Source organism: Manacus vitellinus, unplaced genomic scaffold, assembly GCF_001715985.3.
Source record: "Manacus vitellinus isolate BGI_N305 unplaced genomic scaffold, ASM171598v3 scaffold_37_pilon, whole genome shotgun sequence".
Lineage (NCBI taxonomy): Eukaryota > Metazoa > Chordata > Aves > Passeriformes > Pipridae > Manacus > Manacus vitellinus.
The window spans coordinates 6,874,230-6,899,030 of record NW_021940517.1 but is presented as its reverse complement, the minus strand read 5'-3'; the positions used below and the strand labels follow the sequence as shown (position 1 = coordinate 6,899,030).

The 24,801-nt window shown below is 38.3% G+C and overlaps 1 protein-coding gene across 1 annotated transcript in view; it reads left to right on the top strand.

Moving 5' to 3' along the window:
• PCNX2 (pecanex 2) overlaps positions 1-24,801 on the top strand; it is a 156,485-nt gene that overhangs the window by 43,314 nt on the left and 88,370 nt on the right. The window contains exons 12-16 of the mRNA XM_025895643.2: positions 38-70; positions 6,442-6,613; positions 11,540-11,650; positions 13,220-13,311; positions 23,934-24,043. Coding sequence (XP_025751428.2) covers positions 38-70; positions 6,442-6,613; positions 11,540-11,650; positions 13,220-13,311; positions 23,934-24,043 — 518 coding nt within the window. The remainder of the gene's footprint in view (positions 1-37; positions 71-6,441; positions 6,614-11,539; positions 11,651-13,219; positions 13,312-23,933; positions 24,044-24,801) is intronic.

Sequence of the window (24,801 nt, the reverse complement as noted above, 5' to 3'; positions counted from 1 at the left end):
AAGTCTGCAAGCAAACTTTTTTCTGTTTTGTTTTTAGAGTGTTCAGCCTGATCCCGCTTCACCAATACATGTAAGTCTCAGCCAGTAAAACAAGTCTTTATTATCACTTGTGTAATGTGAAATGGTTGTTCAGTGAAATACAGGTATTAGTAGTTTACTGTTCTACATGATTTGTGGAAATGAAAAAGATGTTGCCTGTGATTTCGAGACTCTGTACAAGGTTTAATTATTTTTAAGGTATTTGAATTTATCACTCGTATTAGAAAAATGCTATTTCTTTAAGCTGAAATATGCAGTAAAACAAATTCATCTGAAGTAGTTTGCTGATGTTCAGTCCTGTGGCATCAGACAAGGATTTTCTTCACTTTCCTTTAGAAGTAGTAACTGAGAAGAGCAGAAGAGGAAAAGCTCCAGATTAGCAGCTCAGTTGTTGGCCAGTTGGGTCTTTTTTTTTTTTTTTGTTGGGGGATTGATTTTTTTAATTTTTAAATCTGGTATTGCATATGTATCTATCAATAGTATTTTTAGCTCATCAAATGACACAGGTGTTTTCTTTTTTTTATATAATATGGTCACAGTATTTCTGCTTGTTTCCTGAAGAAATGGCCAAGTCTTTGGGTGAATGTAGGCTGTAAGGATCCTTGCTGGTTGCTATTTGTCTGTTGAGTGTATCTATGAAACTGAACTCTGACAGTGCCAAACACCTTTGCGAAGAACAAGTCTGTCCTCGTCACAGTACTGGTTTAGAGGCATCATCCTACAACTGCAACCTTACCACTTCACCTGTCACAGTGTCTCAGCACTTTTGGTTTGAGGATCTTGGAAGACATTTCAGCGGTCATAAAGTCCCTTTCTTGCTTTTACACTGGATGCTTAGTTGCTCACATTTCTTATTTAGCTCTTTGAATGTTTTTGAGGGCACTGTCTCTTCCCTCAGGGTTCAAAACTGTCATGTTGAAAAGTTCAGGTCTTTTGGATCATTTCCCTTTGGCAGGGAGCAATTATTTTTGTCAGTTTGAAGGCTAGAAATACAGGCTGAACTTGAAATGGAGATTATTTACAAATATCTGGTACACGCTTCACTAAGATGGATTTCAGAAGATTCTCAGTTTCTTTTCCATTCCAGTTATTATGGGGTGAACTTATGATGGTTTTGATTATAATGCATTCACAGGAAATATCTGTCTGCATAAAAAGTAGGGAAAGCTAATAAACAGGAACTTGCAAATTGTAGGGTAATATTTTCAGTATATTATAGAAATATTCCAACCTCAGTGAAAAGTTGGGGTTTTTGGTGACTAAAGTAATATTATTTGTCAGTCCAGCTGGCATGTGTCTAGACATAATTATGTGACCTGTAATCAAATAACTTACACTTAATCAGACATTAGTAACATGTACATTTGTTTAAAATGGGTGGCAAACAGTTTAATCAAAACTTCATTATAAACCTATCTAGCCCATATTTTTTTATAGTATTGAACATAAACTAGAGTTTAAATGGAACAGTTTTTGTGCAGAATCCAGGTTTGAATTTCAGGCTCCCACTATACTGTTACAAGTGTTATTCACCATATTGTATTCTGTAAGTCATGCAGCAGTGTAGTGAAGTAACAATAGGTTTATCCCCATCTTCCTAAAACTTTATCAAGGATACTTTCTTGCAAACTTTTTGGCGCACCATGCAAAATCCAGTGAAAATAAAATTTAGAGAGTTTTTCCACTAAGAGTTTTAAAGGTGGGAGGGGTTATAGTAAAATGGAAGATTAGCTATTTCTACATTGTATCTCTTTAACACCGTAGATATTTCTAAAGGCTTGCTTGAGCTGCTAAGCACCTCAAAAATAGGACAACAAGAAGGCGAGAAAAGATACTCCATGTACTTTTTCATAATTCATGTGACTACATTAAAATTAAAGAGTGTAACATCTCTTGATGTTAATGTGAGGATGCAGAACAGCAGAGGGATTAAAGAATGAACTGTACCATGCCCATGAATGAAAATGCAGATGAGATTTTTCAGTGTGAAACAAGCCATCATGAACCTCAGATCTGCACACTGAATTAAGTTCTGTTTGTGGATCCATGAGTAGCCGCTAATGCCTTATGTTATCCAACCTGAGGAGGTTCCAAGCTTCTTCCCTATCTCTCACATGCAGTGTTTGTTACTGTTTGATGTGAGTTTGTCATCTCTAGCCTGTACCATTTTGAAAGACTGCTTTCAAATAGCATCCAGTGAATTCAGAAAACACAGTGCCTAGAGACGCATAAGCTTTTGTTTTAAACTCCTTCAGAGTGCCAATGTATTCACTTGCTGCTTTTGAACTGTTGGCTGCTAGAAGATGAGAGTCTAATTTTACTGTCAGCTGGTGCTTTAGCCTTTCCAGCTCTGATCCATTGGTAGGTGGTGGCCTTTAGTTGCTGTTTACACAGGGGTACATGGTTCTGGGATGGTGAAATTTGGGAACAGCCTCCTCACTGGAATGGTGGAGAGAATAAAATCAAGTCCATCCTAATTGTGGTATATTTTGTTGTTAACGACATGATAGAAGAGAGGTCCCAGTGACTGCAGGGTATTAAATTCAGAGATCCAATAGATCCTTGTCATGTGCATTTCAAGGTTTTAGGCAAAGCCTTGACAAGGTTTTACATTTAGTAAATGGCTATATAGAAGGATCAGGAGAGATTGTCTGTAAGTCCCTCACAAGAGACCTGTATAGCTCAGGATCTGGCTCAGGCTTACAAAGGCATTTGAGCTTGAAAGATTGCAGTCATGCTCTTAACAAGATTTAGAGAATCTCTTGCATAACTTCATTGTCTTGGTCCCATTACTTGCCAAAGCAGATAGCTAACTCAGTTGTGTAGCTACTACAGGCAGTTTCATAAATCCCATAAGGCGCTTTAAAAGTATTTTTAATTTGTCTTTGTAAGCTTTTCTGTAGAACTGAGCACATGCACATTTCTTTATATAAAAAGCCTTCTGTCTTTTTCCTCTTGCATGTGTGCACCCACAAACAACAAAAAAATATCATCAGATCTTTCTAAAATTTTCCCATTAAAAATGCTTTGCAGTCAAAACTGCTGCTTTACTAAATTGAAGTGTTTGAAATTATTCTATCTTTGCTGAAAGTCTTAATATTTTTATTAAAGTATGATGTGCACCGGTGTTGTGTTGGTAGGATGTGAATATGTTTCTGAAACATATTAATGAGAAATATGGACTCGAAAAAGCCAGTGACATTTTTTATCAGATTTAGGGAAAGGGAGATTTTTCACTGAAACTTTTATCAGTGAAGGAAAAAATGTTGTTCAACAAATGAGTTGTAAAATATAAATGGAATTGTGCTTCATTATTTAAATTCTTCTGAAGGAGAATGCAGAGTGGAGTAATTTCACCATGATGAGATCAGTCTTGCATGTCAAAATTTAGTGAGCTTGTCTAGTAAAACAAAATAAGCCCTTAATATCTAAAATATCTAGTTGAAACAAGCTGTGCTACCATATGCTATTTTGGTGAAGGGCTGTGTAACTTGGCTTGTCAGTGGCAGGCTCAAGAGGACTTTGCTCCTATTTCTCTGTTTGTTTGTTTCTAAAACCTTAAAAAATGACATGTAATGTCCCTCAAATGAAGGATGTAAATGACGGTGATGTCATAGGTAGGGACTGGAGTATTTGTTGTGCTCTAGGAAGCTCATTCAGCTCCAGTGCATCCCAAGCAGTGCAACAGCTGTGCAGCCACTGTCCTGAGAGCATTGTTGCTGCATTGCTTTGTTCCTGTTGATCTGATCATAGGAAGGATTTCCTTTTCAAGATTTTGTCTCATTCTCCACTACCACCTGAAAAATAGGGAAGTAGTATTTGCTCACATATTGCAGCTTTCAGGAAACCTTTGGAAGCTGCTTCCTCAATCTGAATAAGTGTTATTATAGTTAGCATGGTAAGAGTGAGTGAATTAGTCTATTCTATTCTAACTTAAGATGGAAGGGAACTATAATGATCATCTAGTCCAACTGCCTGACCACTTCATGGCTGACCAAAAGTTAAAGTATGTTGTTAATGGCATTGTCCAAATCCCTCTTTTAAACACTGACAGGCCTGGGGCATCGACCACCTCTCTAGGAAGCCTGTTCCTGTGTTTGACCACCCTCTTGGTAAAGAAATTCCCTTGACAGAGGCAGCAGAGCCATTCCCACATGTCCTATCACTGGCTACCAGGAAGAGGAGATCAGCACCTCCCTCTCCATTTCCCCTCCCCAGGAAACTAGAGCGCAATGAAGTCGCCTCTCACCCTTGTCTCCTCTCCAAACTAGACAAGCCATAAGTCCTTAACTGCTTCTCTTAGGACATTACTTCCAACCCTTTTACCAGCTTTGTTGCTCTCCTCTGGATGTCTTCAGGGACCTTCACATCCTTCTTAAATTGTGAGGCCAAGAACTGCACACAGCACTCAAGGTGGGGCCACACCAATGCTGAGTACAGAGGAATAATTCCCTCTTTTGTCCAGCTGGTTATGCTGTGTTTGATGAATCAGAGGTGGTTTACCTTCTTTGCTGCCCAGGCTCACAGGTGACTCACACTGTTCCTGCTGCTGACTAGCACCCACAGATCCCTTTCTGCAGGGCTGCTCACCAGCCACTCCTCTCGCAATTTATACTTGTGCCCAGCATTACTCCATCCTAGGTGCAGAATCCAGTATGTTATCACATTAAACACTGCCCAAATGCTTCAAATTCTCTAGTTTTCTCTGCAAAGCTTCCTGACCCTCAACAGAGTCAACAGCACCCCCCATTTGGTGTCTTCTGCAAACTTGCTACTGGTGCATCCCTGCATCCAGATTGCTGAACAGAACTGGCCCTAGAACTGAGCCCTGAGGAACTCCACTGGTGACAGGTCACCAGCCAGATGTGGCCCCTTGCACTACAACTCTTTGGGCTCTGCCTGCCCTTCAGCCAGTTCTTCACCCAATGCACTATAAACTACTTTAGAAGTAAGAGTCAAATATACACTGTAAACCTAATTGAGTGTGTCAGTGTTCTGTGTGGAACTGCAAGGTGTGTGGAGTTAAACCTCTGGACTTCTAATCATCAACTCTGTCTTACCCAACTGCCTTCAAATAACTACCACAGAAAGATAAAACCAGATTCCATAGTTTAAGAGGTAAGATAAGAATTTAACATCACAAGAAAATAGACTTTGATCTGGAGTGCACATCAGGATATAAAACGTTAAACAATTGTTTAGGTGCATATTTATTGGTTTCTTTTCCTAAGGCACAGGTCATATTTAAGATAAATGAACTGAAATCTAAAAAATACCAGAAAGTAATATTTTAAGTGATTTTTCTTTTTTAAGGTCAGATTTTTATTTTTCTAATTCTCCATGGATTATTTCATGGACATGTGTCCTGTTAAAAAAAAAAAGGCATTCATAAAATTGAAACTGATGAAACAGCAAGGATTTCTGTCTCTGACTAGATTCATATTCCGTGGATGTGAGGCGTGATATAAGCCCTTGAGTTCCCTGTAATCTGCCACCTTGTTAACTGATTGATCCCAAAAGACAGTACAGATCAGTTAATAGCAATGCCAACACATGAGCTTGGCTGACAGCCAAACAAATACAGCTGCTGTTTCAAGTCAGTAAGTGGACTCAAAAAAGACATAATCTTTTATTATACTCACTTGCATTGCATTTTACAAATAAGAACAGTTGCACAGCAGCTTTATGCAAGGCAGACTTGGGTTCTGGTCACTTGCTCCTGGCTTTTCACACTCAAGGAATCTTTTCGCTCACCAGCATTTAAAATGTCTTAGTTACCCTTAACTTGCTACTATTTAGATTTTTCTTAAGTGTCCCTTAGTTTCCCTGGCCTATAGCCCCACAGCAGTGTTTCGTAGGAATAGTGAGGATCAACTGTGTGAAAGATGTGCATGAAAGACATCAGATGAGAATCCTTTCACATCCTAATTCCTTTGGATCATAATTTCAAAGTGCTTCATGAAAGGCAGACCAGAAACTGCTGATGAGTGTCACTCCCTCTGGAGGGAATGCTGATTTGCTGTCAAGTGATTCAAAGTAACAAAAAAATTAAATTGTATTGATGCAAAAAAATCAATCTCCATGTCTCACACTGCACCTAGGAGGTGCTCTACTATTTTATTTTTTTTTTACTTGGCTCCTGCAATTAGTATGTTTTGAAAGGTCCAGAAGATAAGATTTTCAAAAGCATAAATGATTGCTGAAATCAGTCTTAACTACTCGTTGTGACTTTTGAAAGTTTTCTCTGGAGAAGAAAAAGTACCTTGTAGCATTTTTATTACTAATTATTATGTATAAGTCATTAAAATATTTTGTCTGACCCCTGACCCTCTCTCTAGTTCAATGCAGTGTGCACAGTAGGAGAATGAATACAAAATTCAGATTCTTTCTTTTTTCTTCCAGGGACACAATAAAATCATAATCTACAGCAGACCTGTATATTTTTGTATACTGTGTGGCCTTATTTTGCTGCTAGATGCTGGATCTAAAGACACTAATCCTCCTGTGTATACAATGTATGGCTTGAAGCTCTTTTCGCCTAGATCTCTCCAGTCAGCCAGAGACCATGTAATAGGTGAGTCAGTATTTTTCCTAGGACTATAAAAATGAATTAAGCATTAGCCGGGGAAGTCTGTGTTTTCCTGTGTTGGCAATCAAATGTGTGTTTATGGAGGCACAACTCCAAGTCAAATTGATAGAAACGTTTGCAATTACTTAAGACAGGGATGGGGGCAGCTGGCAGCCTTCCCTCATGTGAAAGGAATTCTTTATGAAATGAGGATCACAGAAATGTCTCCATAGAAAACTAACAGTCACTGATGTTATTAGCAAAAGACATCATCTGTGAAATGCAGTTACTCTTTGTAAGGGTTTGTCTGTATGGAGCAAGAGTAAGTTGAGTAAGTTGCAGAGTAAGTTGAGTTTTAAATGTAATGCCTGAAAGCTAATCCATGCCAAGTCCTCAGGTGGACATTCTTCTGCTCATGAAGAACACGATTTTTCTTGGTTTGGTTTAATCATACTGTCCATGTGACCAGATGGTGTGAAGCAGCCACTCTCCAATAGCTTTCAACCTGTGTCCTTTTGGAATCATCTTCTGAGGTTGTTGGGGATATTCAGATATTACCCTAAAACAGGTCTGACAATCCCTTAGCACTAGTTTGGAGTGGCCACAGCTGACATTACCCTGTTCTGTCAGGACACTTCTTCCTGTTGGACACCACACTTGCAGTCTATAACTGCAATGTTACACCAGTTGTGTCACAAATACAAGTGCTGAACTGGACTCATGTCAATAGTGCAACACTGTTAAAGTATGAGGTAGGAGATGTAAAGTTTACTGTTAAAGTGATGAAAATTGCCCAAAAGCTGTGTTGTAGTGTACCAAAGATTGCCTGTTGTTTTGTGAATTTAGAACCCAGAAAACCTACTGTAGTAGAAGAAAAAACTTTCTGTGGTATAGAGTGCATGACCTTTGAGGTCTTTGTTCACCTGTGACTCTTGTACTTGTGTTTTGCTGTACTCAAGTCAGACTATTACTCTCTGAAAGGCATACTGTTTTAGGAAAGCGTCCTCGTCCTTTATATGGCTACATTGACTCCCAATTCTTCAGACCAGAAACCAGGGAATATGAAGACCTACATCTCACTTATTTTAGTTAGCTTCTTTCATTATTTCATTTCCTTTGGTCTCATTAAAGTTTCTTCTTAAATCTTCTTTTCTCTGTCTGTCAAAGGTTAGCAGTAAAACTACTGATAAATAATTCAACAAGAATCTTAGATGACACTTGGGATAGAGATAAATGAAAAACTATAGCAACCACTATAAGAAAATGCAATGTGGTTATAAATGTGTTAATTTTGGCTGGCCTCAAAAGAGATAGCAGAGCATGTTCTTGAAGCAGCCTGGAGGAGGTGAGGGAGAGAGGAAATACAGGCTCGTCTCCCCAGCTAGCATCTGGGGAGAAGAAACCATTTCCTTTTGCTTGTCCCCTGTTCTTGTTTTTCAAGGTATGTTTGTTCAAGTGATGTCTGGTGCCATGCTCTGGCTATTCCTTACTTTGTCTTTTATGGGAGCCCCAACTTTTGGCTGCCATGAATCCTTGCAAGTGTTCACAGTGCATTTACCTCTGTAAGCCATGGCAGTCTGGCATCCTCCAGCATCTTGCTGCACTTTGAGTATAGAATCTCTTAGGTAATGAAGGTACAGAAGTATTTGGTTTGGGCAATAAAATCAGGGGGGAAGCCAGTCCCACTGCATACCAATGAACTGTTACTATTGTTTTGCATTTGTGCCTATTTGCTAGGTATTTTTGATCTCTTTCTGTTGGTTTATCATGTTATGGTGACTTTTTACTTTATATTTTTATCAAAATTTATTGTGATATTCAGAGTTTATATGTTTGGAAATCAAGGGATTTTTGACTGTACATTACAAATACCAATGAAAGGAAAAGTCTTCTATTTCAGGTGTTTACTATGGTAAGAAGCAAAAGGGATGGAAAACATATAAAGAACTTACCACGGAACTAACGTGATGCTGCATAGCATAAAAGTCTTGCAACAAGATCATAAAAGGAAATAATTGGAAATTTGTTAGATGTGTAACCTAATTACTTACGAATGGGGTTTTTAACAGGTCCATTTCTTTGCAAGTGACCTACTTATGATCTGATTCTGTTTTATTTTAAATTGGTGGTAATTCTGCTATTGATTTATAATTACATTAGTTAGGAAGTCATGACTTTAATTCTACCTGTGGTTTTCATCTTGAATTTCTTATTTCAGCTGACGTTATTTTTGCTGCATTAACATATGAAGTGCAAATAAAGGTACAGACAGAGCCAACCTCAGTCACTGGGTGCTACAGGTGTGATTAGTGATAGAAGTAGTTACGCATTTAATGTATTATAGTTCTTGTGATGAAATCATTTAAACATTCAACAGACGAAGTTATTTGGCAGACATTTCAAAAGGCTAAGTGTCAGGTGGTGACAAAATTTTGTGATAGCAAGTCCTCTGCCTGCTGCTTTTAACAAATTTCTCTCAGGGGAAGGAAGCTGATCAATATTATCCTCTGCTATGTTCAAGAGTGGGAGAACAAAAAGACTATTTCTCACTGAAATAATGCTTTTGTTTTTCCTTGTTAAAAAAATGTATTATTACACAGCAAATGGACTAATACTCAAATATGTAATTTTTTTTTAGTTAATAATTTTCTAAACTTCTAAAATGTTTGCAGTGACATTGCCATTCTACATTTCTCAAAAGACCCAAATTTTCCAAAGTTAAAATTTGTGTTACCCTCTTACATTGCTTTGATAGGTGTTTGTTTAGAGGAAACCTTCGAACTGGGGTATTAAATGCCAGCAGGTCACATAAGCATCTCTTTGTGGTCCAGGTCTTCAAGGTGTTCTATATGGAAATGTGTGATGCTTAAACAAATTCTCTAATTCTAAAGGATTAGTCAGTTACTTTTATCGTCTCTTTCCCACAAAGGACACTATTGCTCCTAAATCTCATCTTTTTGTAGGTGGCAAACTGTTTATTTTCCTCTCTGCACTCCTTTGTGCAGGATGAGATAAACAAAGCTGCCTTAGCTAAAGAAGTTGTTAGCATTGTTCAAGCTCTTAATATAGAGAGGGTGAGCTGAGGACAATTTCGTTGTCAAGTAACTTTTCCCTCCTTGTTTACATTTGTCTCTTTGTATTTTGGTGTACTTCAACTGTCTAATCTCATCCTTCCTTCCACTGCTCTTATTCCACTTTTTCTGAGGTTGCTACAGCAAAGGCAGTCATTTGGACTGTAAGTCAGTAGTCTAAGATGAATTCTGGCAGTTCTGCTAGCCTGTTGTCCGAGGAACAAGATCACCTCTGAGTTTCAGCAGTGAGTTTTTGGGATAGTTGATCCCATGGCAAGTTCTATACGGCCTGCTAAGCAATTTTCTGTTCTGTCATGCCATTGTCCATCTTAAAGAGCGGTCCTTGCTTGGCTTGGTATGGTTTGAGGGAATATCTAAAAAAGTGCAGAGTAATAAAGGAAGAGGAAATTAATGTTGACATTTGCATATAAAAGATTGAGATGACCGTATTTCCTCATTTTCTTACATATGTGTAATTTGTACCAGCAGCAGGAAGTAGTGTTGAAGGGTGCATTGTGAATGTGAGTATGCTTAAGCAAGTGCTGTCTGTGTTAAAACACTTGAGCAAGTCATTTTGTCTCCTGTGCTTGACTTCTTCAGCAAGATTTACAATATTAGATAGCAGTAGTATATAAGAAGAGGAAGATAAAAGCTGTCAGATCAAACTTGGTGCATTGTTTCCATTTAGCACAAGATTCATTACTAAAATGAGCTGGGAAATGTGAAATTAGCCTTCAGCAAAGAACATAAATCCTATTGTTACCTTTAAAAAATCTGACTGGGGGGAAGGGGAGTAAGTCATGCTTGTGATTGTTTAATTTACTCTTTCTGAGAATGAATAGGATACAGTCTTCCTAACATATAAAAAGTAACAAACACATACTTGTTTACAAGAAAGAGTGACTGACACACATCTCTGCCCATCACTACGCAGAACATTCCGGTGCTAGTGTAATGAAGCAGTAAGGGTATGATTAAACATGTGCATGCATCCTTGAAAGTTTACAGTATTGGATACTTGGGTCAAGTGTGTTTTTAAATGCTTTGTTAGACAGCCTTGCTTAGCATTTTCTATGGTGGAGCTAAGAGTAAATGGATGGGAAGGAGGAGTGGATGAAAATGAACAGAACAAAAGACAGAATTATGACTCCTGCTTTTTCTTGACTGTAAGGCAACCATTTAAATCAGCATTTCTGTTTAGAAGGAGAGTATGTAATGTTTTCAGACTGGATTTTACCCCTGAGTTTTTTTCCTGCTTTTAGTGTTCTTTCCCTACTGCAGAGTTAAAGTCCATATGTCTGGAAGCTGGGGCAATATTCTGGGGAAGTTTCACTATAGATTTGTCCCATTTTTATGGGCTGCTGTAAGTGTCTGCTGTCGATTTCTGGCAGAGGCAGGATATTGTGATAGCCAAGATATTTAGAATCTTAACCATTAAAGTATTTTTTCTTTGTTTATATTGAATTGTTATAGGTGCACGTAAACAATCTCAGATTTAAGGAAGAAGTTCCAAAGTCTGCAAATTACAATTTCTGTACTTTAAAAGGAACAAATATAACTTTGAAATTATTTGAGAAGCATTAAGGAGGCTACATAATGCTATTTTCTCTGCCACTGCTTTTATCCAAACTAGATCTTAAAGTTAACCCCTGAACTTTAGTTTCTTATGTGTAAAATAACATTGTTTTGAATACATGAGAAGGAAAATGTAATCACTGCTGCTAAGGTAAAGGTATGCTCATTTGAAAAGTTTTCAGAATTTATGGCAACAATTTCTTATTCTGGTAAGATGCGTGTATCTCTGTTTTCCATATATTGAGATGTATGACTGTGTTCTAAAATACTTTCTTTTTTTCTTTAGTGTTTTTATATTGCTTTCCTGCAATTTCTCTGCTTGGACTTTTCCCTCAAATCAACACCTTCTGCATATATCTTTTGGAACAAATAGATATGTTGCTTTTTGGAGGTTCTGGTAAGTAGCAATCTGAAGCCTGAGTGATCCCTCTCTGGACTTATAACCTTAGATTAGAATATATTATTGCATTTTTCAAAGCACAGTGCATGTTAAAGCTCAAACAGCTGATAGGATTCATCTGATAATGGGATGAATACTAATAAGAGCCACTTGATTAGATTTCTTTTTTTGTTTTTCTGAAAAGTTGTATACAAATTGTGCTATAGGCTGCAGAATTTGGTTGATATCAAAGAACTCTTTCCTGGCATGTCTGATGTGACTCTTACTATATTTATTAAAAAAGAAAACCTTTGAATTTTTTTTTCTGTTATAACTCCATTTAGAAAATAAAAACATTTGCATTTTTCCATAGTAAGGCATATTGACAAGATACATGATGATTTTTTTGATGTTATTTCAGTCAGAAAGTAAAGAAGGCCCTTGAGAGATGATGCATTGGGATTTTTTACTGGTAGTGTGTTTGGGTTTTTTTCGTTATGGCTTAAGTAACAGAGATGACTGAGATCCATCTACACTGTTATCTTATTTTGGGTTAGAAACAAAGTTCCTCCTTCTTCCCATTTACCACATGTTTTACATCATGGAATGATGGCAGAGCATGCAAACTGGATTCCATTTGGATGAAACTGTAGGGTGCATCTGTTGCACTCTGAACACTAATGAGCATACAATCTGTGGGACCAGACTAGGGACAGTCTTCAGTAAGGCATCTCAAACTTGTATATCATGGATATGACGTGCTTAGCACCTCTCATTCCGCAGACCTACCCTTACTGCATCATTCTTCTTGCTATTGTAGACATAGGCTTTGGCAACTGGTTGAAACTAGCATACGTGGATAGGGATGTTTTGCTTTTTGTCTTATAAATTCTGTAGTGGACCTGCAGGAAATAATGTGTCATATAAAGTGTTCATCATCATAATGATGATTCCAGTGTATGTTGAACCCTAATTACAGCATGGTTTTGCAGCCCCTATGTCTCCATTGTTGAGACTTCGGAACTCCTGATTCTGTCTGACAGCTTTTCCTACCTGGCTTCTGGAAGCCCTCGAAAGAGGTGATAGCAAGAGATCTTCTGGCGTCCTTCTCTCTCTCTATTTGTTTATGTGTCTTGATATGGTGCAAAGCATGGTTGACTGAGCAAGTTAGGATGCTTTTAGATGATACCAGAGCCTGTACCTCAGGAGCAAAGAGAAGAAGGAAAACTTCCCATGGAGTTTGACTAGAAAACTGCCAATTCTGTAGATCACTGCATTCCTCCTTGGTATCAACATGAAGAGGCATACTGATATTTTGGCAAAACAATGTTCAGTAACAACAGGGAATAGTATAGGACCTCAGGAAAATGGAAAAAAACAGGAAGTGTCGTGGCATCGGCCTTTCAGTCTTAGTTGTAAACAGTTTTGTGAGCTTATTTGGGGCATTGAAGGTGTTAATATCTAGCTTTATGATATCTGATTTAAATCTCTATACTTCTAGTAATGCAAGAGCTGTTTCATTTTTTCTTTTGATTGCATGTTCGTTTTTAAGAAGAAATTAACTAACATGTAATTTCTGTATTTCAGCTGCCGCTGGGTTCGTATCTGCGCTATACAGCATTTCCCGAAGCTTTGTTGTTCTGATTGTCCTATATGCTTTCTGCTTCAGTGCAGTGAAGGTAAACCAAAAAAACAACACTGTAAAAATTCAAAATTTCAAGCTGAAAATTCATATAATCTAGGGAGACCAGCATTGTTTAGTTTGACATTGCTGTTGTTTATCAAGATAAGCTTTGCAAGCTTATCAAGATAAGCTTTTGCCAGTTCCACCTGTTAGCTATACTGAAATAGACTGAAACTGTAGTAGAAATTCTGAAGTAAATGTGTGTCTAATACCTGTGACTGTTTGCCTCTTACATGTATCAGTCTGAAATGATCCACTGAATTTTCTCTACAAGGACGAATAGCAGCCTTGACTTAAAAAACTGCAGCTTCTATTGACCTGCAGAAGCCAGGCTGAATTTGATCAAAATTCCTAGTAAGGTTTTTGTTGTTGCTTCATAATAGTGTGCCTAAGAGCTTAAATGTCCAGCTTGAGCATACAAGTGGGCCATCTAACCCAGTAATGTGTCTGCATCTGCAAGGGAATGCTATTTAGGAATTTAGTGCAAGCCAGATGACTGAGTTTGCCACTCTTTTCCCTAATATTCCTCCAGTACCCACAACTGTTACAATAGGGATGTTGGAGAGTGTGATTATTTCATTTGGTGTCTGTAGACTTGTTGTCTATGAATTTGCCAAGTCCCTTCCTGAATGTGCTGGTCCTGTCTGTCGCCACGATTTTGTGCCAGCAAATTCCAGATGTTCACTGTGCTCAGTGCAAAGCAGTACTGTCCTTCATTGGTTTTAAACTGATCTGTTAATTTCACCAACTCTTCTCTATGCCTAGTATTGCAGGATTTGTGGAAAAACCTGTTCTGCATTCACTGTATCTGCTACCTTCTGAGTTTTGTAGGCATCAGTTGTATTCCCCTCAGCCATCTTCTCTTAAGAGACTCCCAGCCTTTCTAGTGTTTCCTTATAAGGCAGCTGCTTTCTCAGAAGCAGCTGAGTCTCTCTGCCTTCTCTTATTCTGTTGTGACCTTCAGATGTGGAGAGTAACTCTGTATGGTGCTCAAGATGCTGCTGTGCCACAGTTCTGTATGCTGGCAAAGGACCATCTGCCTTGTTCTTGGTTCCCTTACCAGTGATGCCCAATGTTGAGGGGGTTTTTGCTGCATTTTGGGCCATATTCAATCTAAAGCTTTTTTTTTTTTAAGTTAATGTCTGTGTCCTCTGCATTCTTTTTTTTTTTTTTAAATGGCAATTAAATTTTCTCTGCCTTCAAGTCTACTATAAAATTCCCAGTGACCACAACAAGACCAGAACTTGTACTAAACTTGTTAGACTTGTAATAAAATTTCCCCTGTAAGGGACAGTCTTTCATTACAGTCTGGATGCTGTCAGTGTCCATGGAGGGATGTAACAGATGTGCCATGATTTACAAGCTGCCCTTGACATCTTCAGGGCACATGTCAGAGGATGCTTTGTGGTGGCACACATGCATAGCACACACAGAGATCCCAATATGAGGTTCTACACCAGCCAAGGATTTATCATGTCAACACCCAGGCTGTCAATTTACACAAATGAGAGGGGCAATCACATGTTTCTTTAAGGGAATTCTTCATGGAACATTAGCGTTTCTATAATGGCTTTTAACAATTTTTCACTTAAAATTTTGAATAGGAACCTTAAATCTAAAAAAAGGACAATTATAATGCCTTAATGGTCGCTTGCAGGTGATAAGAGCTGGCTGTATGTTCTTAACCACTCCCATTAGTAAGGTAAAATGTGTTAAACCACCATTTTATCTTGCCCCTGGGTGGGCCCTGGGTGGCTTGAGTCCATACAGAATAAATTACAGCAACTCAGTTACTGAACAGTGCTAAGACACTTGAAATTAAATGTCCTTGAACATGTCGTGTAATCCCATGTGGGGAATCTCCTATCACCTGGTTTACCTGGTATATCAGTTATACTGGTTACACCTGACTTAGCCTGTGTGATGCTGTAAAGTTTAACTGCTACTTGTGCAGTTTCCTAAAGTAGCTAGTATTCCTGCTACTGTTTTCTGGCTGTATTAATGATTCAGATGCTGGCAGCTGGGATGGAGAATGAGGCGCTCTGTAAGGATAATGGGAGTGAGAAACAATGAGTAAAAAGGAAATAGCTATATGGAAGGGAGGAGTCAAGTTCCTGTTAAACAGGCAAATATCTGGGGAAAGGATCTTTTTTTTTTCCCTAAGGTTAGCAGAGGGTGATTCACTAGTTGAGGGTGGCGAAGTTCTGTGGTGGATACTTCAAAAAAAGTTTTTTTGTAAACCATAGAAAAGCTACTTAAAATAGTCTACATACTCTTTTCTCAGCATAATACTTTAAATTACAGTATGCAGGTGGCTTTGTAGATAAGCAATCTCCGTGTGGATTAGGCTTCAAACTGCTTAGAAATATGCTTTTAATGCTACCCTGAAGTTGTAGAGTAGTGTGAAAGATTTACAAGATATTTGTTGTAAATTACCAATATTAAGTTCAGACTTTCTGTTCACACAGAAATTACAGTTAATTTGAATTTTAATGGCACCGTTCTTGTGAAGGCGCTTCTGAGGAGGTTAATTTAAAGCATGTAAAGATGATTCCTCTTGCTTCAGCTCATAATCTCAGTCTACTGGGGTGCTTGAAATTTCATACATTTTTTCTTCCAGAAGTTATGAAATAAGCACTTGTGTTAACCCTCCTTGTTCTTCAGTCAGGTCCAGACATTTATTTTTTTATTTATTTTGAACTGATGTCTGTAATGTTGCAAGAGAATGATTCTTTGGTTGGTGGAGGAGGAGTAGGAATTGGCTTAATCTGATCCTGAATAGGCACCACTATGAAGGGTGGTCTAGTACCCCTGTAAGTAACTAGAACTGTTTTGATATATAGTGAGCAGCAATTTCTGATCTTAATCCAGTGAAAGTTTGGATTTTTGATGCATTAGAAATTGCAGAGTTTACCTCAAAACTGAACAAATTCTGTAGTCTCTTTCATTGAAGTGTTTGAAATAGCATCTCTTAGATGCTTGCATTTTATAGCTGTTATCTGTTTTTTATTTTTATGTTACTCTTCACTTTTAGTCAGTTTGGCAAAACAAAGAGAGCACAATTTTCAGTATTTATGGAGGTAAAAAAAATCATTATAATAAAAAATTTTCAGGGCAGGAAAACATGACAGACTCTACTTGGCACAGGATTTCTGGGTTGTAATGCTTCTTTTTTGGATGAAATGCAGCATCCTCAAATGTAAACTCTGTTTCTTGGCAGAACATCTTATAGCTCAGCAGGTGTAACTACTAGAGTTCTATTTCCTGAAATAAATTGCAGAGCAGAATGGATCTCTAAGTGGTTTTGTGCTTTTTATTGATGAACAACTGCTCACATCAAATGCCCAGGCTGAAGACCATTCTAGTGGTATCGAACTTGAGCCTCTCCCTCCTTAAGTGGTTCTTGTGTTCTAATTATTATCTTGCAGGGTGAAATAGTCTAGCCTCTTTTCTCTGTGTACATTAACTATTCCAAAAGGAAAAATATCACTCCTGAAGAAGTTCATTAGAAGAATAAATAACTTACCACATGATTTTCTTTTTTTTTTAATAAAATACATTTATTTTATAATATATCTGTGTTTTTAAGTAAGTTTTTCATGTTCATTTTTAGATCATAAACTATATATATATACATACAATGTTTTGGTTTAGCTGCATTCAGATTTTGAAATTATTTTAGAATAGCAAATTCACAGCGATTAATTCTTTGCTCTAGAACTTCAATTTTAGAAAAATTAAGAAGTAGGAATTGTTTTGGGGTATGTCCACAGAACAGTGTACAGTGTTACTCCAGGTAACCTTCAGCATGTGAATATAAGCTCTGAGAATTGAGACTAATAGGCCTGTGCTGAAATCCTGTGCCTTGTCCAGACTGATTTTGGTGTTGAATTATGTTGTACAAAACCAACTGAGAGTCTTTCTAAAAAAGCAACTGTGGTATAGATGTATCATTAGTTTAACTTAATAATTGTCCTGGATTTTTGTTCAGATAAGTTACCTGAGGAAAAGTATTGTACAGTATTCTCAGTTGAGAGTTCATGCTGTGACCTGCAGACAAAGTTTGGCGTGCCCGACAAGTTAATCTGGCCTTGCCACTCTTTCTGAATGACCTTGCAGCACATTTGACATCACATAACCAGAAATATTTCTCTCTCATGGCTAAAATTCACATACCATCTACAAGAGGATAGACAGATCCCCAGTCTTGTCTGAACAGTGAGTGTGTGGGTTGGATCAGATGGCTGGCTGCTGTCGTGTCCCATCACAGGACCTGATCAGAAGCACATGACGTGTTCTGGGGAGTGGCTGCACTCTGCTCACCTGGCAGATCCGCAGTGTTTGTTATGTGGCCAAATGTGCATTTTTCACACAACTAAAACAAGGGCCAGCTGTTACCAGGGTCAGGCACAAACTCTTCGCAATATGATAATACCTGTGTTTGAGTTGTGCAACTCGGACACTTGGAGGAGGAAGAGGAATGTGTTATTCAGAGGTGACTGGGAAGTGAAGGGGTCCCAGCTGCTCTGGCCAGGCAATTGGATCCCCTCCTCATAGTGCTCCTCAGCAGCTTTGCCTTTGCTTGATATTTGTGTGGAGGAGCTGTGGGTCTGCAGCTTATCAGGACCTCCTCTGGTGGTGCTACTATTGGGATGATCAGTTTTCTTTTTCTGCAAAACTGTCAAATTAAAAAAAGAAAGCCCAAACTTGTTCACAGTAGGAAGTACAGAGTATTGCATCTAAAATTATAACAGATAATTTCTCCAGAAAAATCCTGAACACAAAAAAACTGATCTCTGTCTGTGTGTTTGAGGCATTGAGGTCTGATGGACAGGACACTGTATTGTGAGTGAAGCAGGTTTACAAGTCTCTGTCTGACCTAACTGGTGAGCAGAAGTTGTTCCCTCTGGTGATGATGTGAAGTCACATGGATAGATTTTTGTTTTACAGTCATATTATCCCAGCGATGTAAAGGTGGTTTGGCTGCAACTTTCAGGTGCCGTGAAGCATCTTGTCATACACATTATCCCATGACACATCCCTATCATGAGTGCTAAGATACCAGCTGCTTATCCAACCTTAAGTACAACAATACTGTGAACCTGATTTCAGACAAGCAAGTAGATAAATGTCTTAACTTCTGAAGTACAAAGACCTGAGTTTCTCCTGCTTGCTTTGAGATTTCTTTGTCTCCCAGGTTTAATGATATCATCACTCCTTATTCGAGTTTTCTCCAAGTCCTCTATGAACTTCCATTTAATTTTGTGTAATACAAAGCTCTAAATCATAAGCATAGTTTTTAAGCTCTTCTGGTCATTCCTTAGATTCTTGCAGCTAATAGCAGCAATTTTTCAGCTCACTACTTTTTTGAAGCTATTGTGTAACTGAGTTTAGTTTAAAATTACCTTCAGCCTGGCTTTATTTCTGATTTCGTCTTTGGTCCTGTAATCTTGAAAAGAAATTGGCAGCTCTAATAGCTACCTTAGCTTTGATATACAAAAGGATTTTCTCTTTTTCCCAGAGAAGGTGTTTTTATTTTCTGATGCTACATCTGTCAGATTGGAGACATGGGAGCTTCTGTGCTATCTTTTTCACTTGACTAGAATTGCATGGTATGCTGATTTTTGTCTTCTACTCCATCTGTTTTGTGGTCTGTGCAGAAATATTTAAGAGATATTTAAAAAAAAAAAATCAGGTATACCCTCCCACTTTTTCCACAAATATTCAGTCTGGAATTTAGCCATTCTGGTATCAGTCTTTAGCATTCCAGTGTTCCAGTGTTTTGCTGTGGGGCAGAAGAGCACATCCTTGAATGTTTCTGGAATCAATCAGTCTTTGTCTTCTGCCTTCTGTTCAAATCAGTTGGCTTGATTTTGAAACTTATCCAAAACCAGTTAATTACTTGTCATACAGCATTTTTTTTTTAAGGAACTTGCAGTTTATATTAATCTGCCTGGCAAAAAATCAGATTTTTCAACTTGGGGGTCAGAAAAATTAAACTGATGTGAATGTGTTCATATGTGGCACAGTTGCTTTTTCCAGTAAGTGTATATATTTTAAAATGTAAGTTAAATAGTTTCTGTTACCTCATACCTGAAGACAGTATTTTCTGGTAGCTTATTTATCACTTCAATGAACAGTTACTAAAAATCATGTGTGGATTTTAAACTGTTCTCAACTCACACTGTTGTAGTTTGGTTTGTTTAATGAGTTTTAAACTCATTAATCAGAATAACAGTGCTTCTTGATTCCTATTTTCAATGATGCAGTCTGCATCTGTGTCCTAATAATTTTGAAATATTTGTCTTCGGGTTTTATAGTGGGAAAGAATTGCAAGCATATGTCTCCCTCAATCTGCTAAGACTGCCCAAATAAATTTCTAAACAGCACTGAACGGGCTTATGTGTATAGACAGAATTCCTGGATGTCTAAGTGACCAAAAATGGAAGTATAGTATTACTAGGCAGCTTTGTTTTTACTGCATAAAATACTTCCAGTTCTTTTGGGTTTTTGTTTTTTTCTTTATCTCCAGTTTTTTTGTTTTTTTTTTTTTTTTCTTTGTCTCCAGTTCCAGAGGTTTTGAAGGCAGGGCTCATCAATTTTATGTTCTTTACAATTCAGAGAACCCAGAGGTTCAAACAAGAGCTGTTAGGGGTGTTAATTTTGGAGAGTATCGCCAGATACCCCACATTTCAGTAAATGATGTTTGCAGCCATAGTCTTGCAGCCTTGCACTGTAGACATAACTTCAATAGTTATGGTCTTCATTTTCAGTGCATAATAGGGACTTATTTTCCAGATATAACAGAAAAAGTAAATTATACCTGTAGAATCCGACATGGCCCAGGGTGACTGTTACTGTACATCACTCTATAGGAATGTAGAAATCTGCACCACTTCTTTAGGATAAACTCACCATTATGTGAAACATGAGTATCCATTCCTCCTGCCTGAAGCTGTTGCTCATCTTACTTTTTAGCCAAGGAATCCTGCTCACAGTCTGGGACTCTGTTGTTGTGTAAGGTGGCGTGTGTGCATGCACATAGACACCCTTGTGTCAGTCTTCTCCTAATGAAGTTTAAATTTCAACAGTGAAAATACAGTCCAAGATAGTAGCTTGGGGTGCAGAGGAACAGAAACAATGTTGCTCGGAATGGGCATTGATGTCTGTTTTTTGGTAGCTTGTCACTTCTCAAGTTTTTGGAGGTCATCTAGGAAAGAAATGTTTTGTTTTCCATGGATGATGGGAAGATATGGCTGGTGGGCATCTCTTTGTAGAATTTGTCTCTAACCAGTGTAAAACAAGGCTCATTAATTCACATTTTTTGGTTGTTAGTGTTCACTGAAAATGAGTATCCATGGCAATATAGCATTAAACTTACAGTTAACCTCGTAGAGAACAAGTTCTTACTATATTCTCATACTCTTGGGGGTGAGGAGGGTTTCCTTTTACCACCTCTTTCAGAAAGCCAGTGTTTTAGATGTTCAGAAATAGGATGATAATATTTCTTTCACTTTACCATCACACATGTGGAATGGCTGATCGTCAACACGTCCTGCTTATTGCTTGATACGTGAACAGTAGCACAGATCCCTGGTGGGGTGTGAAGGTAAGGAGAAAGACCAAAGAAAGATTGAATTGCGTGGGGTTTGGACTGGGTGACTTTTAAAGGTCCATTCCAACCCAAACTGTTCTATGTCTCTATGAATAATGATGAAATCATGAGAGAGTGGAAAATGAAGTGCGTAAAGAGCAACTGGAGTTTGTCTCCAGATTTAAAATGTCAGCCACTATGCCAACACCTTCACCTTCAATGATGCTAACACGGCATCAGTCTGAAAAGTCCTTGTCAAGTTGAGAGGAATACTCTGAAATAAAAAAAAGGTAACAAGAATTTCTGCTTAGCACAAATGGTACTCCATTCAGAGCACTTTTTGTCTCTGGAGTAGAACATATGATTTGAGATTATCTCTGAAAGATAAGTGTGCTACATGCATTTTTTTTAAGGGAAGAAAGAAGTAAAAAGGATAAATAATGTAGGACAGAAAACTATATCACCACTTTTTGAAAATACATTTGCTGTCCCACCTCTACCAGTGGTAAAAAGCTCATAAGTTCAAAGACACCTTTATCTTCCTTTTTAGTGGATGGTTTTGGGATTAGGTGATTCTGTGGTTGGAATGGAACACCCCCACCACTAGGTCTGTTGTAATTCATCACTTTCATCCTTAACCCTGTAACTCTGTTTCATTTTTTTTAAAAAATGACTACGTGAGTGTCTGCATTGAAGTCAAAACTGTATATGAAAGCACTACATGTCACCTCAACTCAATATGGTAAACTAGGAAGTCAAACTCCCTGTCTAGTATGACAGATAATACCAGCTTCCAAGGCTAAAACCCGTCATTCCTGTTTTCCCACTGAGAAGAATAATTGTCCAATTATCAGCTGTATTGTTTTTTTCATCTTTTTAATTTAAAGCTACCAGGTGTCATTAGAGGGGGAGGAAAATGACAAAATGGAGCAGGGTACATCACATCGATATCGGAGAAATGGCATCTTTGTTCATTCTCATCTTTTGTACAACCTTGTGTAGCTTTTTTCTGGAAAATCGTGCTCTCTAGGCACATAGCAAATATTATGCCTGTCCTACCTGCCTTCCTGGCTCCCTGATGTCTGAGTTTTGAGAGGACAATGACAGTTCAGAATTGGAGCACAGCCAAATGCATAAGCTGTGGATAATATGCAGAAAATGTGGAAATAAAGAGTTGCGAAGATATTAATATGGAAATTCAACCATGTACAGTTTTACAGTAGAAGGAGGGCAAAATGATTTTTCGAACTAGCTACTGATATATTTCAATACCTGAAATATTGCTTGGTGCTTCATAGTATTTTGCTTTCAAAAGAAGTTGCAGCGAAGAGAAGCAGTTATGCACTAGAAGCTGCTGGATAGAACTGTACACAGTTGTATTGCCCTGGAAATGCAATGGATGTTTGGCTAGGCTGTGATTCAACCATTTTCAGAATATTTTGGCTTCAGTTAATTTTCTTCAGTGTTTTGAAGAATATGAATTTCTGATGAGAGACTAAGCATGGGAAAAGTATTTGGCCCAAATTTGACCAAAATGTATTTGGCCCCCAAACTGGGAACAGTGACATGAAAGGTGGCATTGGATGGTAAAGTTGTCAAATAGATGGTGCTGGATTCTTTCAATAATACCATGTAAATCTCTCTTTTGTTTATAATGACTGTTTTGGGTAGGATTGTTTAGTAGAACTAGATGGTTCTGTCTTTAATCTTCGTGATGTTCAGTATTATGATGAGGGGAAGGTGATTCTTGAAATTAAAATTTCACTTTTGTGATACTACTTTTATGATAACAATTTCATAGTTAAATTCAAAAATCCTATGTTGCAATCGGGGGGATGTTTGTCACTTAAAATTATTTTGTCTTGCTCAGGTATTCATTGTGCCTGAAAGAAATTGAGTATTTCTTAATGTGAGTCAGCTTCGCTAAGAAATCATGTGTATCACTGGGAAAAATAAGACTAATAAACCTACTTTATCCTCTGAAAATATTGGTCCTGTACTAATTGTGAAGTTTTTAAAGCGAGAGATATGGTGCAGAAGATGCATTGTTTTTGTACTAGCCTAAAATTTCACTGATCTTTTAAGCATAGTTTCTCAAAACCTACCCAGAAAGAGCTCTGATGTCAGGATCTGCTGAGCTCACATCTGATGATCAGGTAGAAGTTGTGTGGAGGCTCGGAACACATTTAATAGGTGAAATGGCTATGGATTTGATCCACCAAGTGTCTCTGTCTTTCACAGACAAAAATTGTGTTCCTTACAGCTAGGACTCATAAGTATGTCTTAGGATCCTGAATTTGTAGCTGAGGACTTCACAGATGAAGGTAATCTTGATAAATATTCCTTAAGCTTCATATTCTTTCTCTTGTTATTTCTAGCCAATTTCTAGCTGTTTAAGTCAGTCAGAGAGATTTTCTCATCTTGGTTATGTCCAGAGTGTGCTGGCAAGTGTGTCAGTTGTCTCTTCTTTTCCTACTCAGAAATGTCAGGTACAGTGGCAAGCGCTCTCCCTCTCACTGTGTTAGCATCTAGACGGGGCCTGGATGTAATGTGCAAAGCAGCAGAAAGATGTCAAAGGTGCCAAAACTCTACCCCACTGCGTGATCTAGGTGATATTGTCATTTGTTGCATGCAGTCTGGCTACAGGTCAAGTAACTGCATTATCAATGTAGCGTTTAGATAAGTACAGTGCAGCTGATTTCACTCAGATCTCATTTTAATGAGAATTTTCCTCTAGTGTTTCATTAAAGAGGAAAGAAAACCTGCCTTTCATATGGCTTCCTAGCTAATTGCTGATTATAGAGGAGTTGCATAATATGAGCACAAAACATGCCTTTAATTGCAGGGTTTTTTTCACAATAATAAACTTTGATATGAAAAAGGATTTTCAGTCCCTGGTAGATGTACAAATTTAGATGGCGTGTATTTAATGTTGTGTGTGTGGCTTAACCTACTTAATTATTTTTTTTTCAAGTTCTGCATTCCTAACTTACAAATAGTTTATTTTCTCTCATTCTCTTCAGGAACCCTGGGATGCACAACACATTCCAGCGCTGTTCTCTGCTTTCTGTGGTCTGCTAGTTGCACTTTCTTATCACCTCAGCAGACAAAGCAGTGACCCATCTGTACTGATGTAAGTTACCATCCATAAATGTTATTCATTGATTACTCCGTACAGCACACAACCAGAGTGATGCCTGGGTTTCAGCACCACAGGGATTGCCTCCTCAAAGTACTGTGGTGAGGTGAAATTCCTTGCCACATCTGCATGGTTGGTATCAGTTCTGTAAATAAATTAAGTGCTGCCGTCAGAGCACCAGTAAGGCTGGTGCTCTTTAAACAGAACTATCCAAATTCTCTGAAGCAGATTTCCCCCCTCTGGGAAATTGTGTGTTTGCCAGGTTGGAAGACAGTGATTTAGTTGAGGGGGTGCTCAGGCTACTGGGTTTGCAGAATGTGCATTGAGTAAGACTGTGGCCAAGAGAAGGGACATTTGATGTGCTGGGAAGATGACTGAATTCCAGCTCCTGCTGAGGATTACTATGGCTTTCTGTGTGAGATTCACTCCTTCCTTTTTTGCTCTGACGCAGTCTGCTAGAGGAACTGAGGAAAGGAAGTGTGTGTTAAGAGCTGACACTGCAAATAAGGGAGGTCCAGGGGAGAAGTCCCAACACTGTGATCTGTGGGCTGAGATGATGTGAGAGAAAGGGAGGCCCATAGATCCACAGCTCAGGGGCAGCAGATGCAAGTTTTCCTATGAGGAAAGTGCGATATCTGGCTGTTAGGAGGGCTGGGGTGGTCCACAAGCAGCTGCACGACTACATATGTGGCTGTGAGGTTAAGCAAGCAAGTGGGTTTTGTGCAGCCAGTATCACCATGCCATCTGGAACT